Source organism: Macrotis lagotis, chromosome 4 (genome assembly GCF_037893015.1).
Source record: "Macrotis lagotis isolate mMagLag1 chromosome 4, bilby.v1.9.chrom.fasta, whole genome shotgun sequence".
NCBI classification, from domain to species: domain Eukaryota; kingdom Metazoa; phylum Chordata; class Mammalia; order Peramelemorphia; family Peramelidae; genus Macrotis; species Macrotis lagotis.
Genome location: NC_133661.1, coordinates 159,934,626 through 159,952,875, shown reverse-complemented (window position 1 = coordinate 159,952,875; position 18,250 = coordinate 159,934,626). Strand labels below are relative to the sequence as shown.

The 18,250-nt window shown below is 38.4% G+C and overlaps 1 protein-coding gene across 7 annotated transcripts in view; it reads left to right on the top strand.

Annotated features, from left to right (window-relative positions):
* The window catches only part of TLE3 (TLE family member 3, transcriptional corepressor), a 57,244-nt gene extending 50,510 nt beyond the window's left edge, over nt 1-6,734 (top strand). For all 7 annotated transcript variants that reach the window (XM_074234521.1, XM_074234519.1, XM_074234520.1 and 4 more), the window contains exons 16-20: nt 187-434; nt 2,028-2,175; nt 3,065-3,215; nt 4,517-4,593; nt 6,044-6,734. In XM_074234521.1, coding sequence (XP_074090622.1) covers nt 187-434; nt 2,028-2,175; nt 3,065-3,215; nt 4,517-4,593; nt 6,044-6,151 — 732 coding nt within the window. In that variant the 3' untranslated portion in view covers nt 6,152-6,734. The remainder of the gene's footprint in view (nt 1-186; nt 435-2,027; nt 2,176-3,064; nt 3,216-4,516; nt 4,594-6,043) is intronic.
* The last annotated feature ends 11,516 nt before the right edge of the window (nt 6,735-18,250 follow it).

Below are 18,250 nucleotides of genomic sequence, written 5' to 3'. Positions count from 1 at the left end.
GGATAATATGTCTTTTATATTGTATTTATTAAATGGCAAACAATAAAGGTAGAAGATTGAGAGAGAGAGAGCCTGTAAAGCAGCATTGAATCCTTAGAGGTTATGGAAATTCTACTTAATTTTTAAATATTGTAGACTTGGAGTAGGAGAGCCCAGACTGCTAATATTCTATCCTTCTTTCTCCAGAACCGAGATAACTACATCCGTTCCTGTAAGCTCCTTCCCGATGGTCGCACGCTCATTGTGGGTGGTGAAGCCAGCACGCTGACCATCTGGGACCTGGCATCCCCAACACCTAGAATCAAAGCTGAGCTGACATCCTCTGCCCCAGCCTGCTATGCCTTGGCCATCAGCCCTGATGCCAAAGTTTGTTTTTCCTGTTGCAGTGATGGAAATATTGCTGTTTGGGACCTTCACAACCAAACCTTGGTCAGGTAAGGATAGGAACTGGATTGTGTCAGCACAGAGAGATGGACTCTACCACCTCTATCATTAGCCTCATTTTAAAAATGTTAATAACCACATAGTATTTGGTTTTAGGCACCATATTTGGTGATTTGTATAATGTCTAATTCTTTTTTTTTTTTGGTGGGAGGAAGTAGTAGTTAATTTATAAGGAATTATGTTAGGGACTCAAAAATATGAAGACATGAGTGATCAGGAAAAATTTCACTGTAGGAGGTAAGATCCTTTTAAGCCAGGTCTTGAGGGAATCCTAGTTCAGCAAGATAGGGGCAGGTGGGGGATGGGGAAAAGGAACAGTATGTGACATCACCTAAGTATGCAAGGTACAGAGGCCAAAATGCAAATGGTTTGTTCTGGGTGCATGGACCTGCTGAAGGAGGGAGTTCTTTTTTTTTTCTTTTTTTTTTTTTTTTTAGCAAGGCAGATGGGGTTAAGTGGCTTGTCCAAGGCCACACAGCTAGGTAATTATTAAGTGTCTGAGGCCGGATTTGAACCCAGGTACTCCTGACTCCAAGGCCGGTGCTTTATCCACTACGCCACCTAGCCGCCCCAGGAGGGAGTTCTTAATGCTTTTCTTTGTGTCCTGGACACCTCTGGCAGTCTGGTGATGCCTATGGACCCATTCTCAAACTGCATAAAATAAAATGTATAGGATAATAAAGGAAACCAATTATATAGGAATACAATTATTAATTTAAAAACAGTTCAGAGGTCCCAAAATTAAGAATTTCTGGAATAGGGGAATAGTAGGCAATAAGTTTGGAATGAAAGACTGTATCCATGCCAAATCACAGAGTCTTGAATACTGTACTGAGAAGTTGTCTTGGAGCCAGCTTTCCATCTTGTGTAGTCTTCAGGTCCTCCTATTTCTTCTCTTTTTCAAGTGTTTACTCTGTATGAAGCCTTGAACCAAATGGCATTCCATGGAATCCATGTGTTTTTTTGGCTTGTTTGTTTTCTGAGGTTACTTAGATTTTATGATGAGAGATTTTTCTTGAAGAAAAATATGCTTACTTACCACCCATGAACTCACTTAAACTTTCTTTGGGCTTCCCATTTCCTCTTCTGTAAAATGAGGGGATTTCTACTCTCTGCCCTCTCAGATCCTTTATATTCTAAATCTATGCTCCTAGTCTGCAGATGTTATTCAGATGTTAAAAAAAAAAGCATTCTCAAAATTAGAGCTGTTCAGAAGTGAAATGGATAATCTTTATGGTTGGCCTTCTGTGTATGATTGATAGCCTGTAGGTAAACTGCCTTGGGTGCGTATCATGTCCTAGAGACTCAAAAGCTAAGTTGGTCAGGTAGTAAAGGAGAAGGAAGTAGTAGATTCAGGAGTCAGGAAACCCAAGTTTAGTGAGTTCCTGCTCTCTTATCTGGACTAAGTTGTCTGGACTTAGTCTTGGGCCTGGCCCTTCTTTAGATTTAGATTATTTATCTATGAAATGAACTCCATGATCATCCCTAAACTTCCTTGTTAGGTCTAAACCCCAAGGTTGGACCCAAGGTTGATTTCTTTCCTCTTCCTCACTTCTCTCCCTTTTTTTCTTTATGAACTTCAGGCAATTTCAGGGTCACACAGATGGCGCCAGCTGTATAGATATTTCCCATGATGGCACCAAGTTATGGACAGGTGGTTTAGATAACACAGTTCGATCCTGGGACCTGAGGGAAGGCAGGCAGCTACAGCAACATGATTTCACTTCCCAGGTGAGTGTCCAAATCCCTCAGGCAGCTCACAAAGTTCTCACCTTGTATGGACTTCTATCTTTAGGGCCTTCCTTCTTCCTAAATCAGTCTCTTATATATGTTCTTATGTGTTTATATTATATAAATATAAATATATATATATTATATATATATATATTATGTCCATATTTCTCAAACTGATGTTGTTACGTGTAGAACAAATCCAATACTGATGACAAGTTTAATAGATTCTAATCTCAGAAGAAGTAGATATGTTAGAAAAAGTGATTGACTGGCTGTTTGGTGCAAATGATAGTTAACAGGTAGACAAGTCTTTTGGTCTACTGCTGCCAGGGAAAGGTATATAGAACCTGGTGATCTCAAATTTATTCACACACACATTAAATTTCATGCTTTTTAAATTACTAGGAAATTATGAATGTATTAGAAAACTTGCAAATATATGTATTTCAAATTATTAAGTACCATTGGAACACTTGACCTTGACCTATCTTTGTGTTAATATTTTCCTCTCACCATATGATCTTTCCACCTCCTGATCACACATTTCCTTAATGTTAGTTTTCCCTTTGATCATTTCTTGAATATAGGTCACCACTGGAAGTATACCCTGTCTACTTGTGTCCAATATTCATCTCATCTTTGCTGTTTGATATATTTGAAATTCAGCTCAAATTTCCCCTGTGAAAAATATTTGGCAAGTGGTGACTTTGGGGATGGAGAGGAGAGAGGAGTAACAGGAATTTCAAATATAAGGTGGTGTTTGAAACTAAGATTAGAGATGTTTGTAGGACCAGTGGTGAAAGAGAACTCTTTTTGACCTAGTGGGGGCTGACAAACTCACTAATATTCAATATTGAGACTTTTTAATTTTATTTTTCTTTTGAAGATCTTCTCCTTAGGCTACTGCCCCACTGGGGAGTGGCTGGCTGTGGGCATGGAGAGCAGCAATGTGGAAGTGTTGCATCACACCAAACCAGATAAATACCAGCTGCACCTGCATGAGAGCTGTGTGCTCTCTTTGAAATTTGCCTACTGTGGTAAGAAACAGGGGGAGGGGTGCCACTTAGTCATTCCTATTCCACTCCTCATGCTCTTGAGGTTCTTTGACTGCAGTTCTTACTAATAACCCAGACCTCTTTGCAGGGAAAAGACTTTGCTTTGCCTAGATTTGGCTCTTTGACTTGGCTATAAGACTTTGAAGTAAGGGAGATCATTAACCAAACCACTGACTTGAATTTGACCTGTGTAACTAAATCATCTTGGTTTAATTGAGAGAGCAAAACTATTTAGAGGGAGAAGACCTGAATTCAAATCTCAGTTCTGAGACAATCTTTGTGACTTTGGGCACCTCACTTTCTATAGCTGGGAAATTAAAAGTTTGGACGCTGACCTCTGAAGTTCCTTTTTGCCCTAATACTCTCTAAAAGTCAAGTGCAGGAAGACCTAGGCTACTTCCTATTTTTAAAGTGTGTAAGCGTACACTTGGAAGCTCAGGGAAATGTAAACTTAAAAAGGAAAAGGAACAGATAAAAACATCAAGAAGAAAAGGAAACAAAAAGTCAGGAGACACAAATGGGTAATTTGTTAATATCTTGTATTTAACTCATACTTCACAAATTATTCAAAAGAATTCAGAATTTCTTGAATAATCATTTTTTGTTCTTTATCTATTAGAATGTTTCTGTTTACAAGTTCATAGTAAAAAAATTAGAAAAAAAAAACTTTGGTAACCCAGAGGGTGGTTGTTCATCATTCTCAAAGAGTACTAATGATATCACAAGGGTGATGACAATAATAAATAAAATCCTAGCATTTTCCAGTCAGAAAGGCTCTTAAAGATTCAGTCATTTAGCAGATAAGTTAAGGCATAGAAAAGGGGTGTCCCTTGGAGTAGGGGATCACAGATTGTTGAGCAGCAGAGCTATCTAAGACTAGAATCAGCAGGCACCAATTCTCATACTCAAGGTCAGTGATCTTTAAGATGCTACATTTTCCCTTCTAGGAAGTAAGTTGTTTGGATATTGTTTGCCAGGATAATAAGGAAAATTCTTAGCTTGCAACAATTCCAGCTGTAACTTGGTCCAGTTGATAATTAAAAACAAAAAACAAATCATGAATATATTTGCTAAAATTAATTCCAGGTCTCCATACTCTTTTTATTTCCCCAGCCAACTTTTCTTTTATTGAAGAGTATACCTTTGTATCTCATTTTCTCATTTACATACCTTTGTTGAGATATTTGGATGGAAGCATTAGAGAGGATCAAGGTGTCTGGGTTCACCTCTAAGGATAATAGACCATTAACTGACTCTTCTTTCTTACTTTTTTTATCATTTAGGCAAATGGTTCGTGAGCACTGGGAAAGACAATCTTCTCAATGCCTGGAGAACGCCATATGGTGCTAGCATATTCCAGGTATGGGGCCCTTCCTTCTTCCTCATCCTACCTGGTGGCCAGTTGACGATTTTGTTTGTCCTTTCTCAAAGAATACTGACATCCAAGAGGTGATATCTAACATGCACACGAATTGGATTTGAGTGAGAGGGTGCTATGTAAAGGCAATCAGGGTTAAGTGACTTGCCCAAGGTCACACAGCTAGTAAGTATTTGAGGTTATATTTGAACTCTTGTCCTTTTGACCCCAGGACTAGTGCTCTATCCACAGTTGCCACCTAGTTGCCCCTTTCAGCAGGATGACATTGGAAACAAAAAAGGGATCCAGGCTCAAAAAACATAATGGATTGTGCTTAACTCATGCATGTAGATTCTTAGGAAGAGGAGAGCCTTGAATATAATTTCCCCTCTTCCCTTCTCCTTCAGCTTTCTACCCCAGGCATAGCTAAAGCATAGGTTTATATTGACTTAGGAGAACTTAGATTGGACTTCCCTTTAAATAACCAAAACACTTGCTCTTGACCAAAGGCCACTGCAAGATTTTGAAAGCAGCCTATTGTATAATTCTGCTTCATTTATCTGTACCTGTCTCTGAAATTTTCTTTGATGGAGGTTCTTAAATTTTGATATGTCTTAGACATCTTTTGATCTGTGGACCCTTTTTTAAAATATATTTTAAAAATACTCATAATTGAAGGAAAAAATTAATTTCAGTTGGAGGTGTGTGTGTGTGTGTGTGTGTGTGTAATGTATATACACACATTACACACTAAGAAAAGTTCTAAGTAGTTAATCATCTATCATCGGCATGTAAAATATAATTTGAGACACTGAATAGTGGCAGCTGGTGAGCAATGGATAGAGCCACCAGCCTTAGTCAGGAGGACCTGAGTTCAAATCCAGCCTCAGACACATGGCATTTGCTAGCTATTTGACCCTGGGCAAGTCATTTTACCTCAATTGCCTTATGTTCTCCCCTACCCCCACCAAAAAAGATACTGGATATGATTTGACCCCTTCAAAATCAAAGCAGAATTGCTTTAGACAAGTTGGTTAAGATGAAGGCAGTCTTTTTACATCTAAAAAAAATATTTGTTTTATAAAACCCAGGAAATGTCTCTCTGTTTTTCAGTTTTAAAGATCATATTGTTCCTGATTGATGAGCTAAAACATTTCTTTGTGAAAGGACCATAGAAAGGTGTATTTGTGGGAGGCATTAACTGAACCTGGCTCTTCAGAGCATTTTGTCTATTCCTGGGTAGATTTTTAAAAAATTTACTGATAGCACTGAGTTTCCTCCAAACAGTAGAGATTAGAACTCCAGAGAGACTTTTATCTTAATTCCTATAGCATCAAAACTAATCAACTAAGAATAAACTGTGATGTTGTGATTTCCTCCCCTTCCCCCTGAACTTCTTCCTTCCTTATTCTTTATTTCCTCCTTGCTAATCCTTGTTCTTCTTCTCTTCCAGTCTAAAGAATCCTCATCTGTTTTGAGTTGTGACATTTCAGCGGATGACAAATACATTGTAACAGGCTCCGGTGACAAGAAGGCCACAGTTTATGAGGTCATCTACTAAACAAGGATTCTAACAGGGCTGTCAAACTCTGGGAAAAACAGACCCCAGCTCTGACAATACAATGGGCAAGGACCCACTGAAGGATGTCGGGAGAATGAAGCGTGGGCAGTCATGCATTCAGAGCCTTTTTTTCTGGCAAGCCGTGAGGAGATGTGCCACGTCACGGTCTGAGACTAACATGCATGGATTGATACGTTTCAGCAACTTGGATAGATTCCCCCTCCCCCCCCCAAAAAAACCCTGGCAGATGATGATGCAAATGGATTTATTTGGATGTTTTCAGCTCTCACACCCAAGGAAACCCTCACAAATCATGCCTTCTTTCATTTTTCTTTTTATTCAGTTCTCATTTGTCTACGCTTCAGTGGCACTGTAGTGGATGACCTTTTTTTTTTTTTGAGGGGATGCTTTCCTCTCACTCCCCAATTGTGCAGTGCACAAGACTTGTGAAAAATGTAAATAATGGACAAATAAATAAGACTGGACAGAGGGAAAAGGAAGAGGCTCCTTCCTACCGGGTACACTAGCTGTGTATTTTGTCTGCTGTAATTGTAATCCACTGATGGTGGTGGCTTTTTTTTTTTTAAAGAAGTTCCTATCGGGGAGGGAGGAGGGGGAGGGCTTGTGGGAGCAAGGGGTGGGGGTGGGGAAACTGGACCAGGCAGGGAGGGGAAAAAAAAAAGCCTTTTTTTGGACCCACAGCTGGTAACCAGATTGAACAAAAGGCATCCACTGGTCAGCTTTGTTCCTCCTGTTGTACATGTGAATTGTTCAGTGTGTGAGTCAAATGTTTGAACACTGTATGGGCTGACAGGATGTGGGTCAAGATGCCAGCTACCAATAGAGCATCAGCAGAAACAATCCGATTTTCTATGGATCTGTTCTTTTTTTTTCTTTCTTTTTGGATGTTTTGGAAATACTAGAAAGTCCCAGCAAATTCCTGCTCCAGTCCCTTTTAATCTTTGGACACAGCCTATAAAAGGAGTAATCTCAAAGGAAGCATAGCAAACTCAGCTCAGGGAGCTACCAGAGAAAATAGCAACTAATATGTGTTTTTTCTTTTAATTTTTTTTTTTTGTATTTGAATAAAAATCAAGAATTAGAATGGATGGTCTTTTTAATGGCATCTTCTTACACTCTCCCATCCACTGTTCCTTCTTCCACTTCTCAAAAGGGGATGGGGATTTATGGCCTCTGAGGGTACATACAGAAGGGTTACTTTTCCCTTTGGTCAAAATAAGCTCCTAGTCACTTTTGTTCCTGGCTCCAACAGATTGAAATAAGAAACAGCCAGACTTGGGCCTGCTATCACCACTTTTTGTACCAAAAGGGTGATTTTGTACCAAAAGGAGGTTTGATTAGTTTTCCTTTTCTTTTTTCTTTTTTTTTTTAAAGACGATGAAGCTAATGGCCATTGTGAGTCCTTGTGTAGAGGACAGGCTCACCCAGTGATGTAGCATATGGAAGAGAATTTTTATACTACATTTTTATGGATTATTTTTTAATTTTTGATTCAATCTGGTCAAAAGGAACTAGGGGGTGGGGAATGATGAAAACTACCTGTCTTAAAAGTTCTTTCTAGGGCAAAACTATATAATAAAAAAAGGATGAAGAGGTGGGTGTAACAGACCTTTCTCTGTTGGGGTATGGGGGAGCTGTTCTTTCTGTGCCTCTCTGTATCCCAAATGTTTAGCCATTGCCTCTCACTATGGTGTTTGCTATGAGGGAGGGAATAGGATGGAAGGGACTTGACTCTTAGAAAAAAAAAAGAAAAATGAGAAGCAATTGTAATGAGCTGTTTTTATATTTTTAAAAGTCTAATATTTAAAGGTCTGTTTGATGTGTTTTAATTGACTTCCTTGTGTGCCAGTTAGTATAAGAACATTTTGGGGTGGGTGGGGAGGGGCATTTCAAATTGCTTTCACATGCATTAGATTTTCTTTACATATTGTCCACTTCAAGAAATGATCTTTGTCATAAAGAGATCTCTGAATTTGGGGTCCACACTAATTACCATGACCCTTTGGAGGGGAGGAATGGAGTTTGAGAAGGATGACTATTACTTGAAGTTACGATTTGTTTTCTGAGGGAAAGAGTGTGGTTTCAAGTTATTAAACTATTCTTTGGCTACTTAAGGCCCACCCACACTCTGAAATTGCCAACAGTTAAGAGAGTATATGTAAAAACTGGTGATAGCTGGATGTAGGGAGAGGTAATGTGACTCCAAGTATGCTGCCAGATTGTGCAGAGCTGTTTATAACTCAACCATATTGGAGGAGTTTGGTGTGGATAGGTGAGGAAAAAGAAAATATAAAATAAAACCCTTACCTAACTTCTTAAAAACCTATAAGTTTAAAAATGAACCTTCAAGTTTGGGGGAGTGGGCTGCTGATTTCCTCTCTGCCAAACAACTTTAAAAAATATTTAAAAGGGCAACTTCTGTCCTTGAGAAGGAACAATTTGGGAGAGTTGCTCATGAGAGACCAAATATATGGAAGAAGTATTAATAGCCTTGATAACCAGTACTGTATGAGGTTAAACTATATGCTATGTGATGCCTTAAGGAAGAGGACCTTGTACCCACAAAAGACATCCCAGTTAAATAGGTTGCTTACCAAACTTAAGGGCACCTAGGCAGGATGCAGTAATCCCTACTTGCTACCAACTTGCTTTGTGGTTTTTGAGCAAGTCATCTCCCTGGGTTTTATTACCCATTAGTAATAAATCATAGATTTGAGACTAGAAGACAACCTTAGAGACCATCCTGTCCAACCCCCCCCACCTCTTTTTTTTTTTTTGCAAGGCAATGGGGTTAAGTGGCTTGCCCAAAACCATACAGCTAGGTAATTATTAAGTGTCTGAGGCTGGATTTGAACTCAGGTACTCCTGATTCCAGGGCCAGTGTTCTATCCACTGTGCCACCTAGCCACCCCAACCCCCCCCCCCCCATTTTTACAAATAAACAGCAGTGAAGAGACTTGCTCAAGAGTCCCACATCTAGTAAATGCCTAAGGCAATTTTCTGAATCCTCACACCAGTGCTCTGGATTATGTGCCACCTACCTGCCTCAATTCCTGTCTGTCTACCTCAGAAATATTTGAAATCCTGAATAGATGACTAAATTGCTTACATGCTTGTAGAGACTTGTTAAGAGGTTGCCTGTCACTATGCTATTAATTAGTCTGTATGAAGCTAGAGTTAGATATCCAAATTGAGTGGAAGAGGCCCTTTTACCTCTCAGAGGATTGTGTCACTTCTAATCTTTATTATCTTAGTGGTCAGGAAAAGATCCTAACCACTAGTTGAAATAATTGGTTATATGAGGAAGAGCTCTCTAAACACACACACATATGTCTTACCTACAATGCTTGTCTCCATCTCTACATCTGACTCTAATATATATCCCTGTAATGTAATAGTCTCAATGTCACTAATATATATTAATGTAATAAGTCTATAAAGTTTCTCTATATGTCTCACCTAGATCTCCTTTTTCTGTCTTTCATCTGTTTCTCTTGCCTCTGTCTCTGTCTCTGTCTTTCTCTTCTCCCATATATACATATATATATATATATATTTATATATATATTCAATCCAAGATCTAAAAGGGGATAGGATTGAATTATGATCAAGAAATCCAAAGAAGTAATGATTGCAATCTGAAGACTGCACAAAAATTCAGCCAAAATCTTCAGTTGTTGGAGAGAAACTGCTAAACATGCTAGAATGAGCACAGAAAAATATGGAATGTTCTAATGGGGTAGAATAGGGGGCCTTAAATTCACATAATTATGACTTGAAATTCCAGAGACTGAAGAATGTTCTAGAGATGATAGAAGTAGTGCTCTGATGGAAAATTATACGGTTGCAAGGTGGAAAGTGACCTCTTGAGATCTATCAGTGTTCTGATCATAGGCACACCGAGGGTAGTGGCAGTCAAGAGCAGGAGTCCGGGAAATAGAAGATATGAATGAGACAGGCCCTGTACCATCCAAGAGTTTGAGAGAGGATAGAGTCAAGCACTGCGTCTCACAGTAGGAAATAAGAAGTAAATAAGAGAAAAAAAGTGAATTTGTACTAAAGTGTACTAAGAGGAAAAGAATTCCAATACAAATATGAGCAGAGGCTTAGTGGGGAAAATGATCAAGGATTCAAAGAATGATTGGGAAAATATAAAGCAACAAAAAGTGAATAAGAATTGGAAAGAAAATAAATAACTTGAAATAGTAGAAACTTTTACTAAAGTAGTGAACTTCCTGAAAATTAGAATGGGGCAAACAGTTCAATGGTTCCAGGAGTCAAGAAATATTAGAACAAATTCAAAAGAATTTTTAAAAAATAGAAGAAAATGTAAGGTTTTGACTCAAAAATAATCTGGAAAATAGTTTTAAAAGGGAGAATTTAAGTCTCATCAGCCTTGCCAAAAACCATCAAAGAAAAAAAAATGATACTGTATTTGAAAAAATCATAAATGAAAACTTTCCAAGGTCCCTTAGAACACAAAGCAAAGTGATATAGAAGAAAGTCTGCCAACCTTTTTATTACTGTTCCTGTGACAGACGTTTGTTAACTCTGATTCTAATCCCTTTGGTGAGATGATATTGTCAGCAAAAGAAAAGATGGAAAGACATGAGTGGAAACTTGCTCTGTCTGTTGTTGCCTGGGAGTAATTAAGGGTTAAGTGACTTCCCTATGATTTCAAGTAACTTGTGTAAGAAGAAGCTGTATTTAAACCAGATCTTTCTGATTCGATGGTCTGTCCCTTTATCCACAGGTTAGACTGCTTCTGCCTCATACTAATTTTAATAATACTTAACATTTATATAGCACCTGATTTAAGCTAGACACATATGCTAATTGCTTTCTCATTTGATCCTCACAACAACCCTGGGCAATAGGTGCTATTATTCATATTTTACAGATTAGAAAACTGAGGCAAACAAAGTGACCAGTGAAGTGTCACCCGGCTGTGCATTTTTGTTGCATTTTAATTCAGGTCTTCCTGACTAAGGTCCACTGTGTACCCTAAACCCTAGCTAAGTTAAAGACCATAGAGATAAATGCTAGGATGGTACTTCTCCGTAGATTCTTCAGTAAAAACTAGGGTTATTTTAGGCAGTGGCACCCTCTTCCCCCCAACATAATTACAACATTTTCTTATATGGGTGCCAAGATCAGCTTTTAAGGTTCTAAAGTCTGTCCCTATCAGCTTTTTCTCCTCGCTCTCATCAAGGCAAAAATGTCAGCTTAAGGAATCTTGGATTGGGGTTATCTGAGGAGACTTTGCCTATGGGAGTCTCAAAGGGAAAAAGAATACATATCCACCAAAAGTAATATGCAGTCAGATGGCCTACAGGAAGAAGAGGGAACATGGGGAGGCATTCTCCATGTTCTCTATAAGTATAAGCACATCTTTGGTCTTATTTTAGTGGTAGTTCCAGCAGGTACTTCTGACTCCTATATGAAACCCTGAGTCATTGTCCTGCTTCCTAATATCTTCTCCCTTACATAGGGCTTCCCACATCATGAGATTCAGGTTAACTGTCCTGGTTGCCTAGTCCTAGGGGCTGATTAACTGAGTTCCATGACCCAGAAACAATCTGTCAAAATGAGTTTTGAGGAGCTTCTTGTCATACCTCGCTCTGAGATTTGGACTATGAGTCATTAACAACAGATTTTGTTGTCTTGTCCACAACTCCTCAATTTATATTTGAAGAAGGTAAAATTGCAGAACTAGGGTTATGATCCAGGTCCTTTGCCTCAACTATTGGTCCAGTGTTTCAGTGGGACTAGTATGGTTGTGTGTGTTTACATGTGAGCACGAGAGAGAGAGAGAGAGAGAGAGAGAGAGAGAGAGAGAGAGAGAGATGTGTCTAGCCTTCAAGGGAATTGTAGTAACATTTGAAAATTGTCTAAAAATTATTTACTCATCATGACATACAAATACAGCTAAAGCTCTTCTATATAATTATTAAATAAACATTAATTTTCTTTTAAAATTAATTTGTATTTTAAAGAAAATACAAATTCTTTTTCTTTTTTAGGTTTTTGCAAGGCAAATGGGGTTAAGTGACTTGCCCAAGGCCACACCACTAGGTAATTATTAAGTGTCTGAGACCGGATTTGAACCCAGGTACTCCTGATTCCAAGGCCAGTGCTTTATCCACTATGCCACCTAGCCGCCCCGAAAATACAAATTCTAATGAAAATTATTCCCAAAAGCCTTGAGGAAAGGGCCTAGATTTTCAGTCCACTGATGGGCAATTCTTGGTCTTACTTCATAACTTTTCCTCCTAGACTTTTTCTCCCCCACCCGAAAAAGGTTGTTGTTCTCACTTATGTGGCCATCCATTAATAGATCTTTTCTTATGAGTGGTCAGTTTTGGTTCAACCAAGTTTGAAGGCATCACTATCCCTAATGTCATAGGCTGAGGTAGACAGTGTGAGGGCAGGTGCCATTGCTATTCTTTCCTCTTTTGTATGTCTCGGGGATTTTAATGTTATGGTGATATCTGTAGGAAACATACCTCAAACAGGTAAATTCAAGAGCTGTCATTTGCTCAGGTTTCTCCTTATTCTCTCTTTTGCCCTTTTCTTTTTTCCTCCCCCCTCCCTTTTCTATTTTCCTCTGTCCTGGAATTAGATATAGAAGAAAGTCTGCCAACCTTTTTCCTGTTCCTGTGACAGATATTTGTTAACTGTTTGTGATTCTAAACATAGGCTCGGGGAGAAGACACAGTTGGAGCCTGTGAGCTGTCTGGAGTTGGCCTAGTTCTCATGCACACACATCTCTATTCTCTTTTGCAAAGTGACCCAAGTAGAATGTTTCTGAGTATTTAGATACTACTGGTTTGGAAAGAACATTTGAGATGGCGAATCCTCCATTTACCTTGGCCCTCCCCCTATTCAGGCTCCCTTTTCATTCTTCCCTTTCCTCCAGAGTAAATGATCAGACACACAAATATATATGGAATACCTGCTTTGGACTTAGTCCTATCCTAGGAGTCTCCATGATGTGAATAAAATCAAAGACAGCATCATATCTGAAATGTGTTAAATAAGCTTAGCTGTATTTTCTGAATAATACCATGAATCACCATGGAAGAAGATCTTAGAGATCACTTCAAACCTTGATCCCTTCTATCATTCAAACTATATACTATTATCTAGTCCAAATTTTATTTCATTTATCAGAAAGCTGAAATTCAAAGAAATATAGTGACTTAGGCAAAGTTCCAAAGGAAATCAAACAGGACTGAGGTTTTGACATGTATGTAGGTCTACCCTTCCTATGCTCTGTCTTCTCCCTTCACCCAATGCACTCATATCTACAGCAATTATTAAGTGCTTACCATTTGCCAGATATTGTACTAGGTAACAGCACTATTGTATTTGTAATACAATAAATTAACGGTTGCCTGCTGATTTTTTCCCTCCTTTCCTTGCTTTTAGATCTTCCTTTCCTACTTAAAGAATAAAAGCATCAAGTGCTACATTTTACATTTATCTCAAAGCCCTTCAATTATTTAAAGGAGTCTGGAGAGTGATTGGGCAACCCTCCAGTACTTTTACCTTTTAGGAAGGAGATCAGTCTTTACTTTGAGCACAGGGGGAAATGGCAGAGAGTCTAATGCCTTGGCCTCTCTGCAGGTTACTGTAAAACTCTCTGCTCTCTAGTGTTGGTTTTGGCACCCATAGTCTGTCCTTTTTTTGTCTTTTTTGTTTTTTTAGGTTTTTCTGGTTTTTTGTTTTTTTTTGGCAAGGCAATGGGGTTAAGTGGCTTGCCCAAGTCCACATAGCTAGGTAATTATGAAGTGTTTGAGGTCAAATTTGAACTCAGGTACTCGGGTCTCCAGGGTGGTGCTCTTTCCACTGTGCCATCTAGCCACCCCTTTTTTGTCCTTTCTTGTTGGATGCAAAAAAAATACTGAAAAATCTTTCTTTGGGTTCTGTTTTGTTTTATTAGAAAACCATAGATTCCTAATAATTGATGGTTGATTGGAAAAGATCTAAGAGGTTCGAGAGACAGCCAACAAACAAATAAAGCACTCTAAGGTTAGGTGACATTAAAAGTGATAGAACATCCCAAAGGAAGGAAGGAAGACAATCATCTGTCCCACTGGTTTCTGTCCATTTAGGGTATGTGGGCCCTATGTGTTTAATCCTGGGGACCACATGGAAGAAGACCTTTAATAAACTGGAGAACCCAGAGAAGTAGGATGATGAATAGTTTGGAAATCAGGCCACCTGAGGTTTGGTTGAAGGAACCAGAGACATTTAATCTGGAGCAGATAAGATTTAGGTGGGGAACATGATCTCTTTCTTCAAGTATTTGAAGGACTGACACATAGACAAGGAATCTGATATGGTCTATTTATTCCCAAAGGGCAGAATTTGGAGTCAGGTGGCCTGGGTTCCAATCCTCTGTCATTTAAAACCAGAATGTTCCTGGGCATTGCATCCCACCTCATAGGACCTCAGTTTCTCCATTCATAAAATGGGGGGATTAGATATTAGAGATCAGCTAGTCCAACCTCTTATTTTTACAAATGAGGAAACTGGGACCTAGAGAAGTCCCTTCCAGCTTTAAATCAATGAATCTAAGTTGCAGATATAAGGAAAATTGAAGAAGTAAAGCAGGTAAAATGAAGATTTTTCTAACTATTACAGTTATTCTTCCTACACGGTAGGGGTTATGGACACAGTGCCCCTGAGACCTGGAAAATCCACTTAAAATATTTTAATCCTCCCTTTATATTAGAGAAGTCTGAATTATTATGATATTAAAAAATAAATTCATTCATATTATATAATATACTTATATTTTATGAATTTCTGAGTTTCTAAATTTTTTCTCTTCCTTCTGCTCACCTTTGCATATTGGCTGTGACTTCGGCAAAACCCTCAAAACTTCCTTTTAATTTCTTATGTCAACTCACTATATATATTGAAATTGTGATGGGGAAAAGTGCAATATGGAAGGGATATTTTTTATAGACAGCTTCTAGATGACTTGGAGGATAGAAAAGACAGAGCACTGTACCTAGATTCAAGAAGACCTGAGTTTAAATTCCTTTTCTGCTACTCATTAGTTGTGTGACCTTGGGCAAGTCACTTAACCTCAGTTTTCTCAAGTGTAAATGGGGCTAAAATTAGTACTGTGAGGATTAAATGAGATAATATTAGTAAAATTTTTAGCACATAGTAGATGCTTAATAAATGTCTATTCCCTCCTCACCATTCAAAAGATGGAAAGAGCTGCCTTGGAAAATAGGTTTCCCTTCTCTTGAACTTTTTAAGGATAGGCTAATGACCACTTGTTAGGTATGTCATAGAAGGGATTCTTATTCAGTATAATTTGGGCTTTGGAACATCTGAGATCCACTCCTACTTTGGGATTCTGTTTTTCCATGTTGACTATATTCAAAGGCTAAAGCTTTAGAATTTCAAGCAATAGTTTGGAAAGTATTTGGAGCAAGGAGGGACTTGGAATTTCCCTATTAGACTAACAAGTTCCTTGGAGGCAGACAATTATAATATTCTTTGTATTCTTCTATAACCAAACCTGGGGGCAGTATATATCATACATATTATGAAGGTCCTTTGTTAGTGTTTGCTGACTGAATGTAGTTGGAAATGGAAATTAAGTCAGGAAGCAGGTGTCTGGGTCTGGAGTCTGAAACCAGGGTAATTTAATGAAACTGAGTTCTCTCCTCTCCCTCCAAATATTCATCACACCTGGTGATTCTTATTCTGGGCAGGTGAGCAAACAACCCACCCCGCTCTTCAAGGGAGCTGAAAGTTTGGTTCCCCACCTCACCACAACCTCTTACTCATGATAACTGAAAGTTTGGTCCATCTTCCCAGCTCCAAATTTGGTTATCCTCATAAGAAAGATAGTTGACCTTGGAGGACTGACAGAGCTTGTTCCAAGGGCAGACACATCAAGGTGAATCTACCCTTGCCTTCATCTCTTCTACATTTTTCCCACTGTCACATTCAGAGAAGCAATTTAAGAAGAAGTTGGTAGGTGGGTACTTTAAAAAAAACCAGGCCTGATTGCTTACACACACACACACACACATTTGTACAATACAGAATACATATATATTCTCATATCTGTATATACATGCATATAACCTCCCCTTCCCAAACAGCTGGTAACCCAAGGGACTATAGCTCCTTATTTTCTCTGATGCTGTTTAATCTTTTACTCTCTGAATCTTGTTCTTGATTTTTCATTTCATTCTGATTTCATCAGTATCAAAGCAGAGATCTTAGGGCCTTTGGATTCTGCCACTCCCCATCCAATCAAATTTGAGTGTTTGAACAAAATGAAACACTTCCTCAGGAAGGAAAATAAACACTCACTAACTGGATCTTAGCCTGTACATAAAAAGTCAGTCAGGTAGGTGGGAGTGGAGAGGGAGAGATGGAAAAAGAGAGAGTGCTTATCTCCAGTGGAAGTCAAAGGGAGCATGAAGGAGGAGGTGGTGGGAACAGCACCTGGGCAAAATTGTAATGTTCATTTTCTTGGGGGGTCCTGGCTTCCCTGTTCTGGGTTTCTCTCTCATCTTGTCTTGTTCTTAAAACTCTATACTCCCTTCTACCTTCTCTATCTCCAGTTTCACTATCAAGGAATCCCAGAATTTAAGAAGGAAATCTAGAGGTTATCGTACCCCTCTATAGTAATCTGACAGATGTTTTATCAATTAACCAATAAACATTTCTTTTTGTTTAGTCATATCTGACTCTCTGTGACCCCACAGTCACATTTTCTTGGCCAAGATACTAGAGTGGCTTGCTGTTTCCTTCCCCAGCTTATTTTACAGTTAAGTCACTATTTTATAGGTTATGTGACTTATCAAGAGTAACATAGCTAGTATATGAGATCATATTTGAATTCATAAAGATGAGTTTTCCAGACTCCAAATTCAGTGCTCTATTCACTATATCACCTAGCATTTATTAAATGCTTTCTATAAGGTAGGCACTGTGCTAAGCATTAGGCATACAAAAAAAAGGCAAAAGATCAGTCCTTACCCTCAGGGAGCTTACTATTTCTCCCTTTTTCTACACCCTCTGTCATTAAATATTATCCTCAAGAATTTAACTTCAATTCTTCAATTTTTCTAATGTAGGGAAAAAACCTTTAAAAACATACTATAACTAGATTGGTAGCTTTGTGAGACTATAAGATTTCATTTTCCTGTAGCCTTTTGAGAAACCAGGATCACCTATAGTCATTATGTTGCAGCAAAGAATTTTCAAAAAGGATCTTATGTTTCATTACAGTATTTATATGTTTATATACAGAAGAAGCAATAAGGGGCAGCTAGGTGGCATAGTGGATAAAGCACCGGCCCTGGAGTCAGGAGTACCTGGGTTCAAATCCGGTCTCAGACACTTAATAATGACCTAGCTGTGTGGCCTTGGGCAAGCCACTTAACCCCATTTGCCTTGCAAAAAAAAAAAACAACTTAAAAAAAAAGAAGAAGCAATATACTACTGTATAGAGAATGTTGGAATTCAAAGACCTGAGTTAGATTCCCGAATCTGATCCTTAATTATGTGACCTTGGGCAAGTCACTTCCCTTCTGTAGCATATAGTTTCTTTACTGATAAAATTCTGACTTGCATGAATTAATGAAGATAGTTCTGATTACAAAAGACTTTAAAAGGTAAACAGTAAAGTTTATGTGCTAGAGGGATTTGTATTTAGCCAAATCTGATCCCAAATCTGGAATCTCTTCTATCTATATATCTAGGATCCTAATATATATATATATATATCTCCTTCCCCCAATCAACTTTTTACTTCCAGATGAAGATTCACTTGGAGAGTTTTTATTTTTCTTCCTGAATAGTATTACTTCCTTCCTACCCCCATTTTCTTTCATTAATTATCACCAAAGAGATGAAGTAATATTTCTGACTCTTGAGATGAGGGTGAGGGGTCAGAGGATTATAAATGGGGAAGGAACCTATTCTAGATCTCCCATTTAATACATGTGAAACTGAGGTCCAAAGAGAAGTGACTTCCCCATAATCCCACAGTTAGTACATGGAAGAACCAGCATTAGAATCCATTTTTCTTGC